Source organism: Rhinopithecus roxellana, chromosome 8 (assembly GCF_007565055.1).
Source record: "Rhinopithecus roxellana isolate Shanxi Qingling chromosome 8, ASM756505v1, whole genome shotgun sequence".
Classification (NCBI taxonomy): domain Eukaryota; kingdom Metazoa; phylum Chordata; class Mammalia; order Primates; family Cercopithecidae; genus Rhinopithecus; species Rhinopithecus roxellana.
Window position 1 is genome coordinate 50,941,838 of NC_044556.1, and position 22,621 is coordinate 50,964,458.

At 43.0% G+C, this 22,621-nt stretch overlaps 1 protein-coding gene across 1 annotated transcript in view; it reads right to left on the reverse strand.

Moving 5' to 3' along the window:
* Window positions 1-3,234, reverse strand: part of PHGDH (phosphoglycerate dehydrogenase) — a 40,660-nt gene extending 37,426 nt beyond the window's left edge. The window contains exon 1 of the mRNA XM_030934973.1: window positions 2,792-3,234. Within this exon, the coding sequence (XP_030790833.1) occupies window positions 2,792-2,929 (138 nt within the window). The 5' untranslated portion in view covers window positions 2,930-3,234. The remainder of the gene's footprint in view (window positions 1-2,791) is intronic.
* Window positions 3,235-22,621: the final 19,387 nt, after the last annotated feature.

Here is a 22,621-nt window from a genome sequence, read left to right on the forward strand (position 1 = left end):
TTTCCAAACTTTTTTCACTCAGACTCATTGAAAGAAACACATCTTTTTTGGTGGAGGGACAGGACAGGGTCTAGTTCTGTTGCCCAGGATGGACTGCATGGCGAGATCATGGCTCACTGCAGCCTCAACCTCCTATGCTCAAGTGATCCTCCCACCAAAGCACCAGGTTGGGAAGAGTGACACCAACCAGGGCCTCAGCCCTCCACCCTGCTCCCCAGTAGCTGAGACTACAGGCTTGTGGCACGACACTTAGCTAATGTTTGTATTTGTGTAGAGACAGGGTTTTGCCATGTTACCCTGTCTGATCTCAACCTCCTGGGTTCAAATGACCTGCCTCCTTTGGTCCCCACAAAGCACTGGGATTACAGGCGTGGACCACCACGCCCGGCCAAGAAACACATTTTTAAGTTGTCATTTCATACTCACATACCACACACATACAACTACACACATAATTGAAACAAAATTCATGAAACAATACTTATGGCCTTACTATCTGCATTGCTGTCTCATATTTCCTACTTTGTTTTTTAAAATGCTAGTCATGACCCATTAAACTGAACTATGACTTGCTTCAAGTCTGAAAAGCACCACTGAAAGGGCAGGGAGGAATGATTATACTTCCTGACCAGGGGGTGAGTGAGAGGAGACTGCCTGCCCAGAATACAAGGCAGTGGGAACCAGCACCACGCCGGGTTCTAGCAATGGTGCCAAAGCTTCCTTCAGCATTAAAGAGATTTCAGTGGGGGAGGGCAGGAAACACTATGCCAGACACCTCTTCATGCAGAATAAAAGGGCATAGTGTAGAAATGAGGGCCCTTCAGTGGACTGACCAAGGAGATTAATTGGCATTCTGAACCAAACGTGTTGCAAAGACAGACACCAAAGCTGAGCCCTCCCACCAAACAGTCCAACAATGCCCAGCAGTCAAGTTCGCCAACAAACACCCCTCCTCTCCTGCCAAGAGTTTTCAGTGCCTTTAAAGTGTTCTCCAAGTTTCAGCACCAGATTCCCAGCATCCACCCAGCTGATTCCTGACTTCGTGGAACAACCCCTCATTATGGAAGAGGCCTCCCAATCCTCTCAATTCTGCCCTCCTCCCTCCCTATCCCCACCCCCTCATCGGGGTATCAAGTTTCTAATTTCCTTTAGAGAGGTGAAAGCCCTTGATTGCCACCCTCTCCCCAACTTGGAGCTCTGGTGGAGGTGAGAGTCAGAGGCTGTTCTGGAGGACACCCCACTATCTTTTCTGGTAGTTCCCCAGAGCCACTGATACCATTTCACACAAGAAATGAGGTGACAGATGTGAGGAGCCTGCCTACTCAGGTGCTGAGCTCTTGCCCACCAATTCGGTGCATGATGATCCGCCCCTTCTCTCTCTTTTCCAGCAGGGGAGCAGGCAGAGGTTAGGGAGCTGGATGGTCTAATTCGGGGCTATGCTCTGTGTCATCTGCTCAACGGTCTCCTGCGTGTTAGCCATGCTCCCTAACCAGGCTACAAACTTTTTGAAGGCAGGGACCAAACTCTTCTGAGTACAGGGCAGGACTGGATACTTGGATATAGTGCCATGCCATGGTGACAGCATCCATGCCAGCAGATACAAAGGCAGACAAAGAGAGCCAAGCAGTTTCCAGGACCACGTGGTTGTGGCACAGCTAAAGCAAAAGCAGCAGCCTCTGCAGTCTAAGGGGTCCTCGGAGGAGGAGATGGCTGAAGGTGGTGGACAGAGCTGAGGCTGGCAGAAGGCGGCTGTGCGATTTGGAGGGTGGGGGAGAATATACCGGATGAGGTGAGGTAGAGACTGGGCAGCTGGGTCGACTACAGAGGTCGAAAGTGCAGGCACTGGAGTGAAGAGTTCACAAAATAAATATCCTGAACAAGGCCACCAAGCCCAGCAGGCCTTTTCAAACACGGTAGATAAAGACTGGAAGTAGATTAATTATATATCACAACAAACGGAGATAAAAATTTGCTAAGACTATAAATCATCTGGGAGCGTTTGGGATTGGATTCTAGTCGAGTCTGGTCACTCCCAACCAGCGATAAACCAAAGGTGGGGAGGAGGCTAAATCTGGACTCCAGCGCTCCCCGCCCGTCCCCCTTTCCTCCGAAGGCTCCCAGGAGGCAGAGGGGCGGCGAAAGCACGGAGCAGTCTTGCATCAGACGAGAGGCGGGTACGTGTTTGCTGCTTTACGAGGGCTGCCTTCCCCTGCAGCTGCCCCAGCAGCCACGAGACTGGCTGGGACTCTGCCAGCGTCCCCCCGTCCCCCGACTCCCCCACCGCCAAGGAAGGCTGGAATCGGCGGGGTCGCCCAAAACTTGGCTGGGAAGAATCGCCAGTCCCTGGGTTCTCCGCAAGGAAGCCACTTTGGCCCTCCTCTCCCGATCCCCCCGCGAGGAAGCGGTTGGGGGGGGTGGGGGAAGAGGCGGCCCGAGGCTGCCAGAACAGCTGCGCGCGAAGGCACTGGGGCGCCGCGCTGGCATCCCGCGCTGGCATCCGCGAGCAGCCTGCAGGACCGGCTGGAGCAGCCTGCACTTCGCAATGCTAGCAGGGGCATGCCAACATGGAAGACGCGGTTGCAAACTAAAAGCAAAGTTTGCTTCTCGCCGCCGTTTGTTCTTCCCTCTTTCTGCCTCCCCCCGCCGCCGTTCCCCTCTACCCTCCAATCTCAGGAGGCCCCGGAACTAACTGATACAGGGGCACGTGAGGGGAGCGCCATGGCCAGGGCGCAGTCAGCCTTTTCCCGTGGAGGTTGCCGTGGAGACCTCAATTTTCTCTCGCTCGCCTTACCTGCAGCTCGGCTATCAGCTCCTCTTTGCTAAGGTTCTGCTTTTCCACCACCTGCAGCCCTCCATCTTGCAAGATTTTCCGGCAGCAAGGGTCCAGGCTGTCACTGATGAGCACTTTCCGCAGATTTGCAAAAGCCATTGTTGTAGTTGGCCTCGGAATCTGCCGCTGTGAGTAGAAGTACCTAAGTCAAGAAGTTGCGGTTCGGCCTGGCGAGCTGGAGTAACTGGGCAGTATTCTTGAGCTCCCGCTCCCCCGTCATCTCCCGCTCCTCCTCCTACAGTCTCCTTTTGATTGGACGGAAATACTCAAACTCTCCGCGACTCCGCCTCCTCCTCGCGGCTCTGAGCTTGCCAAATCCCCTCCCGCTTTATTATCCTCCCGCGATGAATTTCTCCATCTCAGCCAAAGCTCTTACCTACACCTGGTGAGCGTATAAAAAGCACAATTTACGCTGACTAGCTGATGCATATCTGAAATGAACGGAGAAATACACCTTCTCATCGTGAGAGAAAACCTTCATTTTCACTTTTCCTCCTAAGGATTCATTTATTAATTCCTTAAGAAGCATTTTTTTTTTTTTTTTTGGGTGGGTAAATGTGCAAGGCTCTGTGCTAGACGTTGAAGGGAATTCGACTATCAAAAAGATATATCCTCTTTCCTCTGGTGACCTGACATCCTAGAGTACCAAGCACACAGACGTGGAAAGTTAGGTAGTGAAAAGCAATAGGAAGCTTTCTGAGACACCACGGAGCTGTGATTAATTTCAAATTAGTGAGGCAACGAGAATTATGAGTTTATAAAAAGAGCGGGGACCCGGTACACTTAAACTAGGCATACTTTGTTAAAGTTATGTATTTCCTTTCCCTCCACTTCCTATCTAATTATGAAAAAGAAGAAAAGGAAAACGGGATGTCAGTGTGGTTTAATTGACCAAGGAGGCACTTCTCCGTTGCCCTGGAGAAGCAAACTTTGCTTTTAGTTTAAACCCCATAACCGACGTGCTCTCTTATGTCCAATTTTACAGAAACGTCAGAAAATTCAATTTGGGATTAAAGTCACCTAGAATTAGAAGCAGAATCAGAGATGCTCATAGTTGAATTAGAATTCAGCTTTATGGACATATTCAGTCCAACTAACCACTGTGGGTCGTGTCATCCTGAGCTATTCATAACTCAAGTGCTAGATCCTTATCCTACATAACTATGCGATATCAATTCTATAAAGTAATGAAAATTCTATACTGATAATTCCTAGGCACAAATCAGATTTTTAGACCCAATGTTCCCAATGGGGGAAAAATTGTCTATCTTGTTTACTTGTTCAGATGAATTGTTATTCCTACATTCCAAGACTCATGAGTATTCAAATTATCTGCCTCCCTTGAAGTGCCCAGCAGTACCCTGGGGTCTAGGACAGACAGGAGACCTATCCCAGGAGGCTTAATGGAGGGCCTTTGGGAAGCATCCATTTTTGTAACCGCTTTCCTTCAACTCCTCCCAGGGCTCACTGCCTGCTTCCTTTCTATGTAGAATCTAAACCCTGCTATCTCTAACATGTAATCCCACCCCTTCACACCAAGTCAAACTTCTTGGATACTGTCTGAATGCACAACCCAGAGGGCCTCCTAAGCCTGATCACCTGTTTTCTTTATTTATTATTAACGACTCACCTATTTTAAAACAGATCCAAGACACACAATAAAAGACACTTCTAAACCATTAAGAAAATAATTAACAGATAAGAGTCCATTTCCAAGTGAAAAGGAGGGTGTGTGATAATTGTTACATAAGTCAGAAATGTTCTCTCCTTTTAAATTTCTGTAGAATTAACTTCAAGTTATCTCACAGTGCCTTAAGGAATATATTTATGAACTTTTCATGTCTTGTTCCCCATGGACTCTCATTTCCTTAAGATCAGAGACACGACTTTGTATACCCCCAGTAGTACCTAGCAGCATGCCTTCCACATCACAAAGGCTCAGAAGAGGTTTGATTCAAAAATTAATTTATCCGGTGTCTCCTATGTGCTAGGCCCTGTGACACATAAGACACAAACTCTTTCCTCAAAAAGAAAAAAAAAAATAACATTTTAAGAAGAGTACCCCGGCATGGTGGCACACTGCTATACTCCTATCTACTTGGGAGGCTGAGACAGGAGGATCGCTTGAGCCCAGGAGTTCGAGGCTGCAGTGAACCATGATTGTGCCACTGCTCTCCAACCTGGGCAACAGAGTGAGACCTGTCTCTAAAAAATAATAATAATAAAATTAAAAAGGTATAGTTTAAGAATTATAAATACAGGTGTGCTGGAGTGCTTTGGGAGCAAAGAGGAGAACCACCTCCTGAGGTGCCAGGAAGATTTCCAAGCAAGGTTGCCTTTCAGCTAACATTTTGAAACTCATTCAAGGCAGCTACTTTGAGAGGCTCAAGGATACAGAGATAGGTAAAACATAACCTGCCTTGAAGCTGCTCACGGTTAACCACCTAATCTTGAGAGCTGAATATGAATTAGCCAGGAGGAGAAGAAATGACATTTCCAAAGACTTAAAGTTGTGAGGAGTTGCAACATGTTCATGTCTTCTCTACCATGGCTGTTGGGGGATGCCAGTGGGACACCAGGAGGTGAGACTGCAGAGGGGCCAGGGGTTGCTTACGAAGGGCCTTGCCCTGAGGAGGAGTTTAAACTTGACTCCAAAGTTAGTACAGAGGTATCGAGTGAGTTTTAGAAGCGATATCATTAATTGTGTTGCTGGCCAGGCTGAGACCTCATACTGCCAATACAGATATATCCCTCACCACTACATCCCAGAATCTCCAACATCAATTGCAAACTGAGGGTTTTTCTTTGCTAATTGAGGATTGGAGTTGGGGAAATTTCTCCCTCTCCCTGTGTTACTGCATCCATCCATAAAACAGGAACTTTGGCCCACTTGGAAGTATTAGGAAAACAGTTCTGTCCTTCTCCTCAGACCCCTCCTTCTCTCCCTTCCTCTGGCCCCAACCCCATTCTGACGAGTGAAGAGAAAACTAAAGAGAAAACCATTCTGATTAGTGAAGTTTGGGGAAAAGTTCCTTGTGTGTGCCCGGGCCAGCCCCTTTTGGCTCTCTCTTTCGAAGCTGGAAGCCTAAGATAATGTACACGCTCCTGCTTCCTTGTTTGTAGCGAATCTGTCAAGGCAGGACCCACCCCTACCTAAGGTTGCAAGCTGTCCAGCTGCTCTGCCTGTAACTCTGAGGATAAAGTTAATGGGGTTAAAGGAAGGAGAGTAGGAACTCTGTTTTTCTACTTGGAGACCAGCTATGATATCCAAACTCAAATCATGAGAAATAAAACAGATATTTTAAGATGTAGAAAATGAACTGTCATTCACAAAGCAGGCATATCTTGATTTGAATTACAGCTTCTCAAGTTATGAACAATGTGATTTTGGGCAAATTACATTGCCCCTCTAAGACTTAGTTTTCTCCTCTGTAATATGGAATGAATAGTATGATAGTGCTTACTTCATAAGGCTTTTGTAGGGATTAAATAAGGCAAAGCATGCAAATGAGTGTAATCTCTAGTGCTTGACTTTCCTTCACTCATTCACTCAATCAGTGTATATTTATTGAAACCGTAATGTATCAGGCACTGCTGAGGGGGTTGGAAATGAAGCTTTGATTAAGACCGTCTCTGCTCTCATGGAGCTTACATTGTGTTTGAGGATAGAAAATAAATAAATAAACAAAAAAATTGAACTGGATAATCTCAGGGCATATATAATGAATAATGTAAAACCAGATGATGTGAGAGACAGGATCGGGGAGAGGAATCATAGACTTTATGATCAGGAAAGGCCTTCCTGAAAAGGTGGAGCTTGGGTTGAGACTGAAATAAGAAGAAACTGGCTATGCAAAGAATTAAAGAAAAAGAATTCTAAGCAGAAGGAAAAGCAGAACAAGTGTGGCACATTCAAGAAACCTGCCCAAATATTTCTGTAGTACTTACTATGTGCCAGGCACTGGAATAACAATGCTGAACAAGTCACATGTAGTCCCTGGCCAGAGGGACCTTGCAGTCTAGTGTGAGCATATATGTGCTATGTGTGTAGTCTGTGTCAGAAAAGCCTCGGAGAAGGTAACACTTAGGCAGAGATCTGAAGGTGAAGACAGCCAGTGAAGACCATTTAGAGGAAAGAGAACAATAAAAACAAAGTCCCTTGGTAGGAAAGTACATGGATTTTTCTAGGAACTGACAGAAGTCAGAACAGCAATGATATAGAGAACATGGGGGAACGTGGCAGAAGACGAGGAGGGAGACATCAGCAGGGGCTACACCATTGAGGCCATGGGAATAGTCTGGACTTTGAGAGATGCTAGTATCAGAAACCCAATGTAAACTGGTTCAAGGGAAAAAAGGGAATGTATTGGCTCAGGTGTCCAAAAAGATCAAGTGTGGACAAAAACATGCCCAGATAGTGTCATTGGCAATCTACGTCTCCCTCACCTGTCTATTTTCCTCTGGCTTGCTTAATTTCCAGAAAGGCAAAATGTAGCAAGAATGTCACAAGTTAGTAAAGAACATAAAATTCAGCCATATAGTCTAGCAGTTTAGCAATCCTAAAAGATTGCACTGGTTTTCTAATAATTGCCACAAAATGTCCAGACCTTATCCTCATCAGACTTCCCTGGGCCACATATCTGTCCTTGGATTAGTCACAGTGCCCAGGAGGATGGATATGCGATTTGTCAGTCCTGAATAAAGCAACCATTTCAGATCTGAGGAAAGAATTCATTCTATCTGAAGTATACACTAAAATTGTAAGAAAAGTGGGTCCCCAGAGGAAAATTCAGGGTGCTGAGCTGAAAGAAAGGAAATGGGGATTGGAGGACAAGCTAGGAACACCAACAGTGACTACTCCACCATGGGTAAGAAGTTTAGATTTAATTCCGAGTAGACAAGAAACAACTGATGCGTTAGTTATAAGGAGGGGACTAATACTAAGTTTTTTAAAGAGCACTCTACATTAACACAGAAGCTACATTTCACAGTGTTTTAGTGTTTTCGTTATCACAATGACAGTGATGATGATGGTGAGCAGGGAGGTGATTCCCTTGTGGGGCACAGGAAGGGACAGGATAAGGCACACCTATAACTTGAAAAGGCAACTCTCTGATAGTGAAAACTAAGAATCAATGAATCGTGAAGGAAGTTAACCATCCAAGAAAGTCACCTATCCTGAGAGAAGGCAGATGCAGGAAAAGGGATTGAGGAGACACCAGATCAAAAGAGACTGTTTCATCAAAATATAATTGAACATTAAAAAAAAAAACAAAACACTGTAACATAATGAATTATAATTTTTCTGTGGAAAGAATATACTAATAGAAAGGGCTAGTTAGCATATTCAACAAAAACGAGCCAAGGAAAGTCTTGACTTTTACTGAGAACTGTTCCGAGAGAGAGAGGAAGATCGTGCGTGTGGCAGACAGGGGTCCTGTAGTCATTAGTGAGTTGTACTTTGATGTGGTACAGAGGGAATTCATCAGATGTTATCATAGTCTGTACAAAAACATGCCTTCTGATTCTACAACTCCCTTTCTTTGCCACGCTTCTGAGTGGTTATTTTGTTTTCCAGATATTCTGATGCCAGTAAAGAACTGCTGGGTGATCTGTTTCCCACCAGTTCCTGTTGTCTTCAAGTCTTGTGGCAAAAGGAGAAAACAGGCAGAGCTACAAGATGGTTTAAGGGCTCCCTGTCTGCAGGGAAATGCTGCTCAGACACCCCAGCCAGCCAGTACCGGAGAGGGGAACTGGTAGCATGGTCACTAGATGGGCAAGCTCCACCCTCACACCACTGAACATGGTGGCTTTTTTGGTTTGTATACGAATCTCATGTGAGTTAGTCTGAAACTCTGCTCAACACGAAGGGCTCTGATAGGATCACATTCTTAAATTTATTGATCTGAGGATGAAACCTGAGCTGTTGCCTTGGAAGTCTCATAATCAGAGAGCTTTCCTCTGATATCTCAAGTTGAAGTTCTTCCCTTCAACCATTGTGCCTCCAAACCTGTTATGGTTACCAACAAGAATCTAATGAAAGCTACAAACCTTCTCACTTCTAAGCTGTGCACTCAGTTTTGAGGATACATATACCTCCTGAAACCTGCTCATGGGCCTCCTAGGATCCCATGAACCTTTTATTGGAATTCCATATGTGTTATATGGTTTAGGCATGGTAACAAGTGCAAAGTAGGCCTAATAATATGTAAACCAAAAAGTATCTGAGACAGTTCTCAATCAATTTGGAAGATTATTTTGCCAAGGTTAAGGACATGTCCAGATTACAAGAACATGGAAACGAAGAAACAGTCTGTAGTTTGTGCCTTTCTCCCAAGATTATTTCGAGGGCTTTGATATTTAGCCGGGAAAAGTGGACTGGAGGGGGAAGAGGGAGGGTATGGTAATCTACATGCTGCAAGAGAAAAAGAGCAGGGAGGGGAAGAGTCAATTCTGTTTACATCTGGCACCCAGTAAATGCACAACAGGCAACACATATCCTTGATTTCTGTCTGTCATTAATATGACATTCAAGCCTTTTTGTTTCTAAACTTAACATAATAGTTTAGAGATTGAAGGATTTTAGACTACATTTTGAAAGATTCAAAGGACAACAACACAATTAGAAGCACCTTCTTAACATGATGGCAGGAGAGAGACAGAGAGAGTGAAGGGGAAAGTGCTACACACTTTAAACAACCAGCTCTTGTGAGAAGTAATTCACTATCATGAGAACAGCAAGGGGGAAGTCCACCCTGTGATTCAGTCATCTCCCACCAGGCGTCTCCTCCAACACATGGGGATTACAATTCGACATGAGATCTTGGTGGGGGCACAAAGCCAAACCATATCATCCTGCCCCTGGCCCCTCCCAAATCTCATGTCCTTCTCACATTTCAAAACACAGTCATGCCTTCCCAGCAGTCGTCCAAAGTCTTAACTCATTCCAGCATTAATTCAAAAATCCAAGTCCAAAGTCTCATCTGAGACAAGGCAAGTCCCTTCTGCCTATGAGCCTGTAAAATCAAAAACAAGTTACTTACTTTCAAGATACAATGGGGATATAGGCATTGCATAAATGCTCCCATTCCAAATTGGGGGAAATTGCCCAAAACAAAGCGGTTACAGGCCCCCTGCAAATCCAAAATCCAGCAGGACAGTCATTAAATCTTAAAGCTCCAAAATTATCTCCTTTGACTTCATGTCTCACATCCAGGCCACAATGACACAAGGGGTGGGCTCCCAAGGCCTTGGGCAGCTAGCTCTACACCTGTTGCTCTGCAGGATACAGCCCTAGTGGCAGTTTGCACAGGCTGTCATTGAGTGTCTGTGACTTTTCCAGGAGCATGGTGCAAGCTGTTGGTGGATCTACCATTCTGGGGTCTGGAGGACAATGGCCTGCTTCTCAAAGCTCCACTAGGCAGTGCCCAGTGGTGACTCTGTGTGGAAGGTCCAACCCCACATTTCCCTTCTGCATTGCTCTAATCAGAGGTTCTCCATGAGGGCTCTGCCTTTGCAGCAAACTTCTGCCTGAACATCCAGGCATTTCCATACATCCTCTGAAATCTAGGTGGAGATTCCTAAGCCTCAACTCTTGACTTCTGTGTACCTACAGACACAACACCCTGTGGAAGCTGCCAAAGTTTGGGGCTTGCACCTTCTGAAGTCATGGCCTGAGATGTACCTTGGTCCCTTTTAGCCATGGCTGAGACACAGGGCACCAAGTCCCAAGATCGCATAAAGTAGCAAGGCCCTGGTGCCCTGTGTCCTAGGCCTTTGGTTTTTGGATGGGAGGGGCTGCTGTGAAGACCTCTGACATGCCCTGGAGACATTTTTTCCCATTGTCTTGGCAATTAACATTTGGTTCCTCATTACTTGTGAAATTTCTGGAGTCAACTTGAATTTCGCCTCAGAAAATTGGTTTTTCTTTTCTATCACATTGTTGGGCTGCAAAGTTTTGGAACTTTTATGCTCTGTTTCCCTTTTAAATATAAGTTCCAATTCCAAACCATGTATCTGTGAATACATAAAACAGAATGCTTTTAACAGCAGTCAAGTCACCTCTTGAATGCTTTGGTGCTTAGAAATTTCTTCCATCAGATACCTTAAATCATTTCTCTCAAGTTCAAAATTCCATATATCTCTAGGGCAGGGGCAAAATGCCTTCAGTCTCTTTGCTAAAACATAGCAAGGGTCACCTTTATTCCAGTTCCCAAGAAGGTCCTCATCTCCATCTGAGACCACCTCAGTCTGGACTTCATTATCCATATCACTATCAGCATTTTGGTCAAATTTATTCAACAAGTCTCTAGGACGTTCCAAACTTTCCCACAGCTTCTCATCTTCTTTGAGCCCTCCAAACTGTTCCAACCTCTGCCTCTTACCAAGTTCAAGTTCCAAAGTCTTTTCCACATTTTCAGGTATCTTTATAGCAGTGTCCCACTCCTGGTACCAATTTACTGTAGTAGTCCACTTTCACACTGCTATAAAGAACTACCTGAGACTTGATGATTTATAAAGAAAAGAGGCTTAATGACTCATAGTTTCGCATGCCTAACAGGAAGCATGACTGGGAGGCCTCAGGAAACTTACAATCATGGTGGAAGGTGAAAGGGAGGCAAACACCTTCACATGATATCAGGAGAGAGAGAGAATGAAGAAGAAAGCACTGCACACTTTTAAACAACCAGCTCTTGTGAGAACTAATTCACTATCTTGAGAACAGCAAGGGGTAAGTCTGCCCCCATGATTCAATTACCCCCCACCAGGCACCTCCTCCAAAACATGGGGATTGCAGTTTGACATGAGATTTGGGTAGGGGCACAGAGCCAAACCATATCATCAAGTATCTATTTCCTGGAATGATTAACTGATTAAGGATGCCTGAGGCCAAAGTTGAGCAAGATAGAAAATGTTTCCTATTCTCCAACCAGTTCAAGGGGCTGGATTTCTAGTCTTTGGAGCTTGGTACTATAGACAAAAAATTTGAAAGAGCTATTTAAGGAGGTGCCCCTGAGACACATGGAATGCTGCTTAGGTGCACCTAGGTAGTAGAGAGGAGAGAAGTGAGGGGAGGCATTGTCCCCACTCTTCCATTCATTCTTTCCACTGGAGGGAAGTTCAGATTTTCCCTCTGAAGGTTCTAGTCTAAGTCTGTTGAAGTTAATTGACAATAGACGGAGTAATAGGGAAAAAAGGCATACAATCTTATTAACAAAGCACAGTGAAAAAGCAGGAAAATTATTATCCAATAACCTAATGGGAAGAGATGGAGAATGTAGGCAATTCTTTTGAGGTACAGTCAATGATTATTAGAGAGAATGAATGGACCCAGGAAACAGAAATTAACTTATAGAATGCGAATGAGCCTGAGAGACAGATTAAAGTGAAATTAATCAAATAATCACACAAATGAGAATATATTTGTAGCCTAGGATAAATGTACCATAGAATTGGTTCTTTGAGAGTTTTTAACAAAAGAACTTAATCAAGACTTGTGGAAGAAGGAGGAAGAAGAGAATTGAGGTTTCTTTGAGGGAATGAATATCCAGATGATATCTGGAGAAAGCTGAGATATAAACTAGCCCTCTGAATCTTTCATGGGGAAGAGACACAAACGGGGAAAGAGTGCTCCAGGCAGAGGAAACAGAGTGAATGCAGATACTTTGGGGTGGGAGAATGGGAAGTGATCATGGAATGTTCATGAAACTGAAAGAAGGCCAGTGTGGCCAGAGTCCAGAGAGCAGGGTATGCACAGGTATGCAACGACTGTCATTCTACTATCTCCAGGACTGGTGACTGTGTCACTGACAGAGATCGTTGTATCATCACAGTGATCATCAGCAGAGAAGCAGAAAGGAGGCAAACTCAGTTGTGTAGGCAAGTAGGGCAAGAACCAGGAAATTCAGACTTTCACTGTTAATATAATGTAAGAACATGGAAGTTACATCCAAATGAAAGAATCTTCTGTAGTTTGAGGTGTAGTCCTCTGTCACAGCATTGAAGACTCAATCATTGTCATCAATGCATAGAGAAGATGCAGTCTGATCCCTTGATGCCACTAGAATCTTAGGCAGGACTGGGTTGGAAGAGGGCCCTGCCACTGTCACTCCTTTGATAATTGCCATGCACATAGAAAGTGGAATTCAAGACAAAATGAGCATCTCTAAGAAAACACCAGCCAGAAAGTTTCTTCCCATTCCATTCCTGCCATTCCTCAAGATGAATCAGAAAGATCTATGGAGAACAGAGGTACTTGCAGCAAAAGGTACTTTCCTGCAAAACCTTTACCATCCCACGCCCCCACCCCCAAAAATTCCAGGTTCTAAAGTCAGGTTTCCTGGACACATATCAAGTCCAAGATACTTCTATAGCTCAGTACACATGAGATTTCAGAATACAAATATATATATATACAAATATTATATATATGGATGAAATTAGTTATAAATTCATAGTCCCCATTTATTGTTTGCATTGATTGTACTGGAGGCATTAATCTTTCTTTTTTCCAAGTTCTTCTAATTTTACTGCTTTTCCAGACAGCAAACTCTCCTCTTCATTCCTTATCTTGATCTTGGAATTACTCTTGTCTCTTTTTAGGTTGCCTTCTCATACTTTCAGGCCACAGTTGCCCTCTCTCTAAGCCTTCATGTCCTCAAAGAGGCAGCATCCTTTTCTAACCAGGCTCCAGGTCCTGTTCAGTGACTTCTGATAAAACATTCAACATTACATTTTAGGGCAATCTGTAATAATTCCTTGACCAACCTACTATCATCTAGGCTCATTCTTCTGTATTGGAGCCCTAATCTCTTACTTGTATTTTGGGGAGTGAAAAGGCCTGGGGCAAAAAAGGATAGCTACCTGCAATTCTACTACCAACTTTGAATCTGTTTCAGTAAATGCTCTAACTAACACATTCTCACTAAAGTACAAATGACTGATACAATTTTAATATAACTTCTCTCACACTTATTTGTATGCACATTCCATTTATTCAAATAAGATCTTATATTTATGTATGAATTATATATTTCATAAAATAACAATAACTTGGTAATGTAGAACAGAGTGATATTATCAGCGCCATTTCCAAAATGAGAAAATTGGGGCACAAAGAACCTGCATAGGACTTCTGCTTCCGGCCAAATAGAGTAACAGAGTCCAGATGTACCCTCCTACCTGAAACAACTAAAACAATGGACAAAATGCATGAAGCAATGGTCTTTGGAGATACTGGTCATTGGGTGACAAAAGACAGTGATCTCTGAGACACAAGAAATACACAGGGTGTATCCTATGATTGCCCAAGCTTACTGTATAGAGAGAGTAGGTTACAGGGCAGGCATGAGGAAACCTGGTGGAGTCCAGTGGTCTCCCTGACTTAAGGAAATCAAGCTGTGTGACAGAGAATGCTGCAGAGAAGAGAGGTAAAAATTGAGATAATTCTGGAGATCAGCAGAGGAGTCCCTTAGAATTTTTAGCTGAGACTGGCCATGGCATGCATGTGTTAACACTACTGGAGGAAAAGGAAAAACCTGTGAGGATTAGAGGGAGCAATCTCTAAAGCTCACACAGGCCAGGAATCATTCCTATTCTCACCAGCCAGACTGAAAACTAAAACCTTCATAATTTATGGGCCACTGGGCCTTGCTTCAGTAAAAGGGAAAAATTAGCTCCAAACTAAGCATGGCTTACTTCCCATCTAAAAAAGCTTAAAAGAAATTCTTGAAAGGATCAAACTGTTCCCAATTAACTTGACCATGTCCCAGAACAACTTGAGAATAGAACAAAAAAAAAAAAAATTTATACACACACACACACACACACACACACACACACAACGAAAGCCAGCATGCAACAAGGTAAAATTCTCAATATATAGAATATATATTTTTAAAATTACCAAACATGAAGTTCCAAGATGGCCAAATAGGAACAGCTCCAGTCTGCAGCTCCCAGCGTGATTGACCCAGAAGGTGGGTGATTTTTGCGTTTCCAACTGAGGTACCTGGTTCATCTCATTGGGACTGGTTGGACAGTGGGCGCAGCCCATGGAGGGTGAGCTGAAGCAGGGCCGGGTGTTGCCTCACCCGGGAAGTGCAAGGGGTCAGGGGATTTCTCTTTCCAAGCCAAGGGAAGCTGTGACAGATTGTACCTGGAAAAACAGAACACTTCCACCCAAATACTGTGCTTTTCCCAAGGTCTTAGCAACCAGCAGACAAGGATATTCTCTCCTATGCCCCTCTCAGTGGGTCACCAGACCACGGAGCCTTGCTCACTGCTATCTCAGCAAACTGAGATCCTACTGCGAAGTGGCAGCCTGGCTGGGGGAGGGGTATCCACCATTGCTGAGGCTTGAGTAAGTAAACAAAGCAGCCAGGAAGCTCGAACAGGGTGGAGCCCACTGCAGCTCAGCAAGACCTACTCCTCCAGACTCCACCTCTGCGGGCAGGGCTTAGCTGAAAAAAAGGCAGCAGACAACTTCTGCAGATGTAAATGCCCCTGTCTAACAGCTCTGAAGAGAGCAGTGGTTCTCCCAGCATGGCGTTTGAGCTCTGAGAACAGACAGACTGCCTCCTTAAGTGGGTCCCTGACGCCCCTGTAGCCTAACTGGGAGATATCTCCCAGTAAGGGCCAACAGACTCCTCATATAGGACAGTGACCCTCTAGGATGAAGCTTCCAGAGGAAGGATCAGGCAGCAATATTTGCTGTTCTGCAGCCTACGCTGGTGATACCCAGGCAAACGGGGTCTGGAGTGGACCTCTAGCAAATTCCAACAGACCTGCAGCTGAGAGACCTGAATGTTAGAAGGAAAACTAGGCTGGGCGCCGTGGCTCAAGCCTGTAATCCCAGCACTTTGGGAGGCCGAGACGGGTGGATCACGATGTCAGGAGATCGAGACCATCCTGGCTAACACGGTGAAACCCCATCTCTACTAAAAAAATACAAAAAATTAGCCGGGATAGATGGCGGGCACCTGTAGTCCCAGCTACTCGGGAGGCTGAGGCAGGAGAATAGCGTAAACCCGGGAGGCGGAGCTTGCAGTGAGCTGAGATCGCGCCACTGCACTCCAGCCTGGGCGACAGAGCCAGACTGCGTCTCAAAAAAAAAAAAAAAAAAAAAAAAAGAAGGAAAACTAACAAACAGAAAGGAATAGCATCAACAAGCCGGATGGAGAATGACTTTGACAAGTTGACAGTACTAGGCTTCAGAAGCATGTTTGAACCCATCGCAAGGAAGCTAACAAACCTTGAAAAAAGGTTAGACGAATGACTAACTAGAATAAACAGTGTAGAGAAGACCTTAAATGACCTGATGGAGCTGAAAACCATGGCACGAGAACTTCATGATGCATGCACAAGCTTCAATAGCCGATTAGATCAAGTGGAAGAAAGGGTATCAGTGATTGAAGATGAAATTAATGAAATAAAGTGAGAAGACAAGGTTAGAGAGAAAAGAGTAAAAAGAAACAAACAAAGCCTCCAAGAAATATGGGACTATGTGAAAAGACCAAATCTATGTTTGATTGGTGTAGCTGAAAGTGATGGGGAGAATGGAACCAAGTTGGGAAACACTCTTCAGGGTATTATCCAGGAGAACTTCCCCAACCTAGCAAGGCAGGCCAACATTCAAATTCAGGAAATACAGAGAATACCACAAAGATACTCCTCGAGAAGAGCAACCCCAAGACACATAATTGTTAGATTCAACAAGGTTGAAATGAAGGAAAAAATGTTAAGGGCAGCCAGAGAGAAAGGTCGAGTTACCCAAAAAGGGAAGCCCATGAGACTAATGGCAGATTTCTCAGCAGAAATCCTACAGGCCAGAAGAGAGTGGGGGCCAATATTCAACATTCTTAAAGAAAAAAATATTTAACCTAGAATTTCATATCCAGCCAAACTAAGCTTCATAAGTGAAGGAGAAATAAAATCCTTTACAGACAAGCAAATGCTAAGAGATTCTGTCACCAGCAGGCCTGCCTTACAAGAGCTCCTGAAGGAAGCACTAAACATGGAAAGGAAAAACCGGTACCAGACACTGCAAAAACATGCAAAATTGTAAAGACCATCAATGCTATGAACAAACTGCATCAATTAATGGGCAAAATAACCAGCGAACATCGTAATGACAAGATCAAATTCGCACATAACAATATTAACCTTAAATGTAAATAGGCTAAATGTCCCAATGAAAAGACATAGAATGGCAAATTGGATAAAGAGTCAAGACCCATCAGTGTGCTATATTCAGGCGACCCATCTCATGTGCAAAGACGCACATAGGCTCAAAATAAAGAGATAGAGGAAGATCTACCAAGAAAATGGAAAGCAAAAATAAAGCAGGGGTTGCAATCCTAGTCTCTGATAAAACAGACTTTAAACCAACAAAGATCGAAAGAGACAAAGAAGGCCATTACATAATGGTAAATGGATCAATTCAACAAGAAGAGGCAACTGTCCTAAATATATATGCACCCAGTACAGGAGCACCCAGATTCATAAAGCAAGTCCTTAGAGACTTACAAAGAGACTTAGACTCCCATACAATAATAATGGGAGACTTTAACACCTCACTGTCAATATTAGGCAGATCAATAAGACAGAAGATTAACAAGGATATCCAAGACTTGAACTCAGCTCTGCACCAAGCAGACCTAATAGACATCTACAGAACTCTCCACCCCAGATAAACAGAATATACATTCTTCCCGGTACCACATCACACTTATTCTAACATTGACCACATAATTGGAAGTAAAGCACTCCTCAGCAAATGTAAAAGAACAGAAATCACAACAAACTGTCTCTCAATCAAATTAGAACTCAGGATTAAGAAACTCCCTCAAAACCACACAACTACATGGAAACTGAACAATTTGCTCCTGAATGACTACTGGGTAAATAACGAAATGAAGGCAGAAATAAAGATGTTCTTTGAAACCAATGAGAACAAAGACACAACATACCAAATCTCTGGGACACATTTAAAGCAGTGTGTAGAGGGAAATTTATAGCACTAAATGCCCCCAAGAGAAAGCAGGAAAGATCTAAAATCAACACCCTAACATCACAATTAAAAGAACTAGAGAAGCAAGAGCAAACACATTCAAAAGCTAGCAGAAGGCAAGAAATAACTAAGATCAGAGCAGAACTGAAAGAGATAGAGACACAAAGACCCTTCAAAAAATCAAAGAATCCAGGAGCTGTTTTTTTGAAAGGATCAACAAAATTAATAGACTACTAGGAAGACTAATAAAGAAGAAAAGAGAAAAGAATCAAATAGATGCAATAAAAAGTGATAAAGGGGATGTCACCACCGACCCCACAGAAATACAAACTACCATCAGAAAATACTATAAACACCTCTACGCAAATAAACTAGAAAATCTAGAAGAAATGGATAAATTCGCCAGGTGCGGTGGCTCAAGCCTGTAATCCCCGCACTTTGGGAGGCCGAGACGGGTGGATCACTAGGTCAGGAGATTGAGACCATCCTGGCTAACATGATGAAACCCCGTCTCTACTAAAAAAATACAAAAAACTAGCCAGGCGAGGTGATGGGCGCCTGTAGTCTCAGCTACTCGGGAGGCTGAGGCAGGAGAATGGCGTAAACCCGGGAGCGGAGCTTGCAGTGAGCTGAGATCTGGCCACTACACTCCAGCCTGGGTGACAGAGCGAGACTGTCTCAAAAAAAAAAAAAAAAAAGAAATGGATAATTTCCTGGACACATACACCCTCCTAAGACTAAACCAGGAAGAAGTTGAATCTCTGAATAGGCCAATAACAGGCTCTGAAATTAAGGCAATAACTAATAACCTACCAACCAACAAAAGGCCAGGACCAGACGGATTCACAGCTGCATTCTATCAGAGGTACAAAGAAGAGCTGGTACCATTCCTTCTGAAACTATTCCAATCGAAAGAAAAAGAAGGAATCCTCCCTAACTCATTGTATGAGGCCAACTTCATCCTGATACCAAAGCCTGGTAAAGACACAACAAAAAAAGAGAATTTTAGACCAATATCCCTGATGAACATCAGTGTGAAAATCCTCAATAAAATACTGGCAAACCGAATCCAGCAGCACATCAAAAAGCTTATCCACTATGATCAAGTCGGCTTAATCTCTGGGATGCAAGGCTGGTTCAACATACACAAATCAATAAACAAAATCCATCACATAAACAGAAACAATGACAAAAACCACATGATTATCTCAATAGATGCAGAAAAGGCCTTTGACAAAATTCAACAGCCCTTCATGCTAAAAACTCTCAATAAACTAGGTATTGATGGAACATATCTCAAAATAATAAGAGCTGTTTATGACAAACCCACAGCCAATATCATACTGAATGGGCAAAAGCTGGAAGCATTCCCTTTGAAAACTGGCACAAGACAGGGATGCCCTCTCTCACCACTCCTATTCAACATAGAGTTGGAAGTTCTGGCCAGGGCAATCAGGAAAGAGAAAGAAATAAAGGGTATTCAATTAGGAAAAGACGAAGTCAAATTGTTTCTGTTTGCAGATGACATGATTGTATATTTGGAAAACCCCATCCTCTCAGCCCAAAATCTCCTTAAGCTGATAAGCAACTTCAGCAAAGTGATACAAAATCAATGTGCAAAAATCACAAGCATTCCTATACACCAATAACAGACAAACAGAGAGCCAAATCATGAATGAACTCCCATTCACAATTCCTACAAAGAGAATAAAATACCTAGGAATCCAACTTACAAGGGATATGAAGGACTTCTTCAAGGAGAACTACAAATGACTGCTCAACAAAATAAAAGAGGACACAAACAAATGGAAGAACGTTCCATGTTCATGGATAGGAAGAATCAATCTCGTGAAAATAGCCATACTTCCCGAGGTAATTTATAGATTCAATGCCATTCTCATCAAGCTACCAATGATTTTCTTCACAGAATTGGAAAAAACTACTTTAAAGTTCATATGGAACCAAAAAAGAGCCTGCATTGCCAAGACAATCCTAAGCCAAAAGAACAAAGCTGGAGGCATCACGCTACCTAAACCTTCAAACTATACTATAAGGCTACAGTAACCAAAACAGCATGGTACTGGTACCAAAATGGAGATATAGACCAAGGGAACAGAACAGAGGCCTCAGAAATAACACCACACATCTACAACCATGTGATCTTTCACAAACCTGACAAAAACAAGAAATGGGGAAAGGATTCCCTACTTAATAAATGGTGCGAGGAAAACTGGCTAGCCATATATAGAAAGCTGCAACTGGATCGCTTCCTTACACCTTATACAAAAATTAATTCAGGACTAAAGACTTAAATGTTAGACCTAAAACCATTAAAAACCCTAGAAGAAAACCTAGGCAATACCATTCAGGATATAAGCATGGGCAAGCACTTCATGACTAAAACACCAAAGCAATGGCAACAAAAGCCAAAATAGACAAGTGGGATCTAATTAAACTAAAGAGCTTCTGCACAGCAAAAGAAACTATCATCAGAGTGAACAGGCAAAGTACAGAATGGGAGAAAATCTTTGCACTCTACCCATCTGACAAAGGGCTAATATCCAGAGTCTACAAAGAACTCAAACAAATTTACAAGAAAAAAACAAACAACCCCATCAAAAAGTGGGCAAAGGATATGAACAGACACTTCTCAAAAGAAGACATCTGTGCAGCCAACAGACACATGAAAAAATGCTCATCATCACTGGCCATCAGAGAAATGCAAATCAAAACCACAATGGGATCTTGTCTCACATCAATTTGAATGGCAATCATTAAAGAGTCAGGAAACAACAGATGCTAGAGAGGATGTGGAGAAATAGGAACTCTTTTACACTGTTGGTGGGAGTGTAAATAAGTTCAACCATTGTGGAAGACAGTGTGGCAATCCCTCAAGGATCTAGAACTAAAAATATCATTTGACCCAGCAATCCCATTACTTTATATATACCCAAAGAATTATAAATCATGCTACTATAAAGACACATACATTCGTATGTTTATTGATGTTTATTGTGACACTATTCACAATAGCAAAGACTTGGAACCAACCCAAATGCCCATCAATGATGGACTGGATTAAGAAAATGTGGCACATACACACTATGGAATACTATGCAGCCATAAAAAAGGATGAGTTCATGTCCTTTGCAGGGACATGGATGAAGCTGGAAACCATCATTTTCAGCAAACTATCACAAGGACAGAAAACCAAACACCGCATATTCTCACTCATAGGTGGGAATTGAACAATGAGATCACTTGGACACAGGGTGGGGAACATCACACACTGGGGCCTGTCGGTGGGGTGGGGGTCTGGGGGAGGGATAGCATTAGGAGAAATACCTAATGTAAATGACAAGTTGATGGATGCAGCGAACCAACATGGCACATGTATACCTATGTAACAAACCTGCACGTTGTGCACCACGTGTACCCTAGAACTTAAAGTATAATAATAATAATAATAAATTTACCAAACATGCAAAGAAGCAGGAACATGTGACCCATAATGAAGAGAAAAAAATCAATAGACGGAAATCAACCTAGAACTTGGCACAGATGACAGAATGAGTAGGCAAGAACATAAAAATGATTATGATAACCATATTTCATATATTTAAAATACTAAAAGGAATATTGGGCCAGGCGCAGTGGCTCACGCCTGTAATCCCAGCACTTTGGGAAGCCGAGGCGTGTGGATCACATGAGGTCAGGGGTTCGAGACCAGCCTAGCCAACTTGGAAAAACCCCATCTCTACTAAAAATACAAAAAATTAGCCGGTTGTGGTGTTGGGCACCTGTAATCCCAGCTACTCAGGGGACTGAGGCCGGAGAATCACTTGAACCTGGGAGGCGGAGGTTGCAGTGAGCCAAGATTGCACTACTGTACTCCAGCTCCAGCCTGGGCGACAAGAGCAGAACTCTGTCTCAAAAAAAAAGAAAAGAAAAGAAAAGAAAAGAAAAAGAATTATTGAACATGTTAAGTACAGACATGAAAGATATATAAAAGACTCAAACTTCTAGAGATGGAAGTTACAATGCCTGTGATGAAAAAATCACTGGAGAGGGGATAACTGCAGATTAGACATTATGGAAGAAAAGGCTGGTGAACTTAAAGATATATTAATATAAATGACCCAAAATGAAACACTTCGAGAAAGTGTTGAGAAAAAATAAACAGAGGATCAGTGAGTTGCTGGAAAATATCAAGTGGCCTAATATCAATGCAATTGAAGTCCCCAAAAGAGATCAGGGGACAAAGTAGGAGAAAAAAAATTTGAAGTAACAATAGCCAAAAGTTTTTCAAGTTTGTTGAAAATTGTAAATCAACAAATCCAGAATCTCAGTAAACCCCAAGCATAAAATATAGGAAAAAAGACACCAAGTATCACATAATAAAATTGCTAAAAAGAAAACAAAAATTCAAATAAGGACAAAGAAAAATCTTAAAAGCAGCCAGGGACTAAAAACAACAAAACAAGACAAAACAAAAAAACATGGTAAATATAGAAGAATAAAGATAAGAATGATTGCAGATTTCTCATCAATGCAAGCCAGAGGAAAGTGGAGCAACATCCTTAAAGTACTGAAAAGGGAAAAAAAATCTATCAACAAGTATTCTATAACCAGCAAAAACACCTTTCAAAAATAAAGGTAACTTTTTCAAACTACAAATGTTGAAGGAATTAATCACCAGCATACTTTCACTATTTAAAAAAATCTTAAAGGAAGCCCTTCAGCAAAGTAAAATGATACCAAATGGAGATCTAGATCCACAC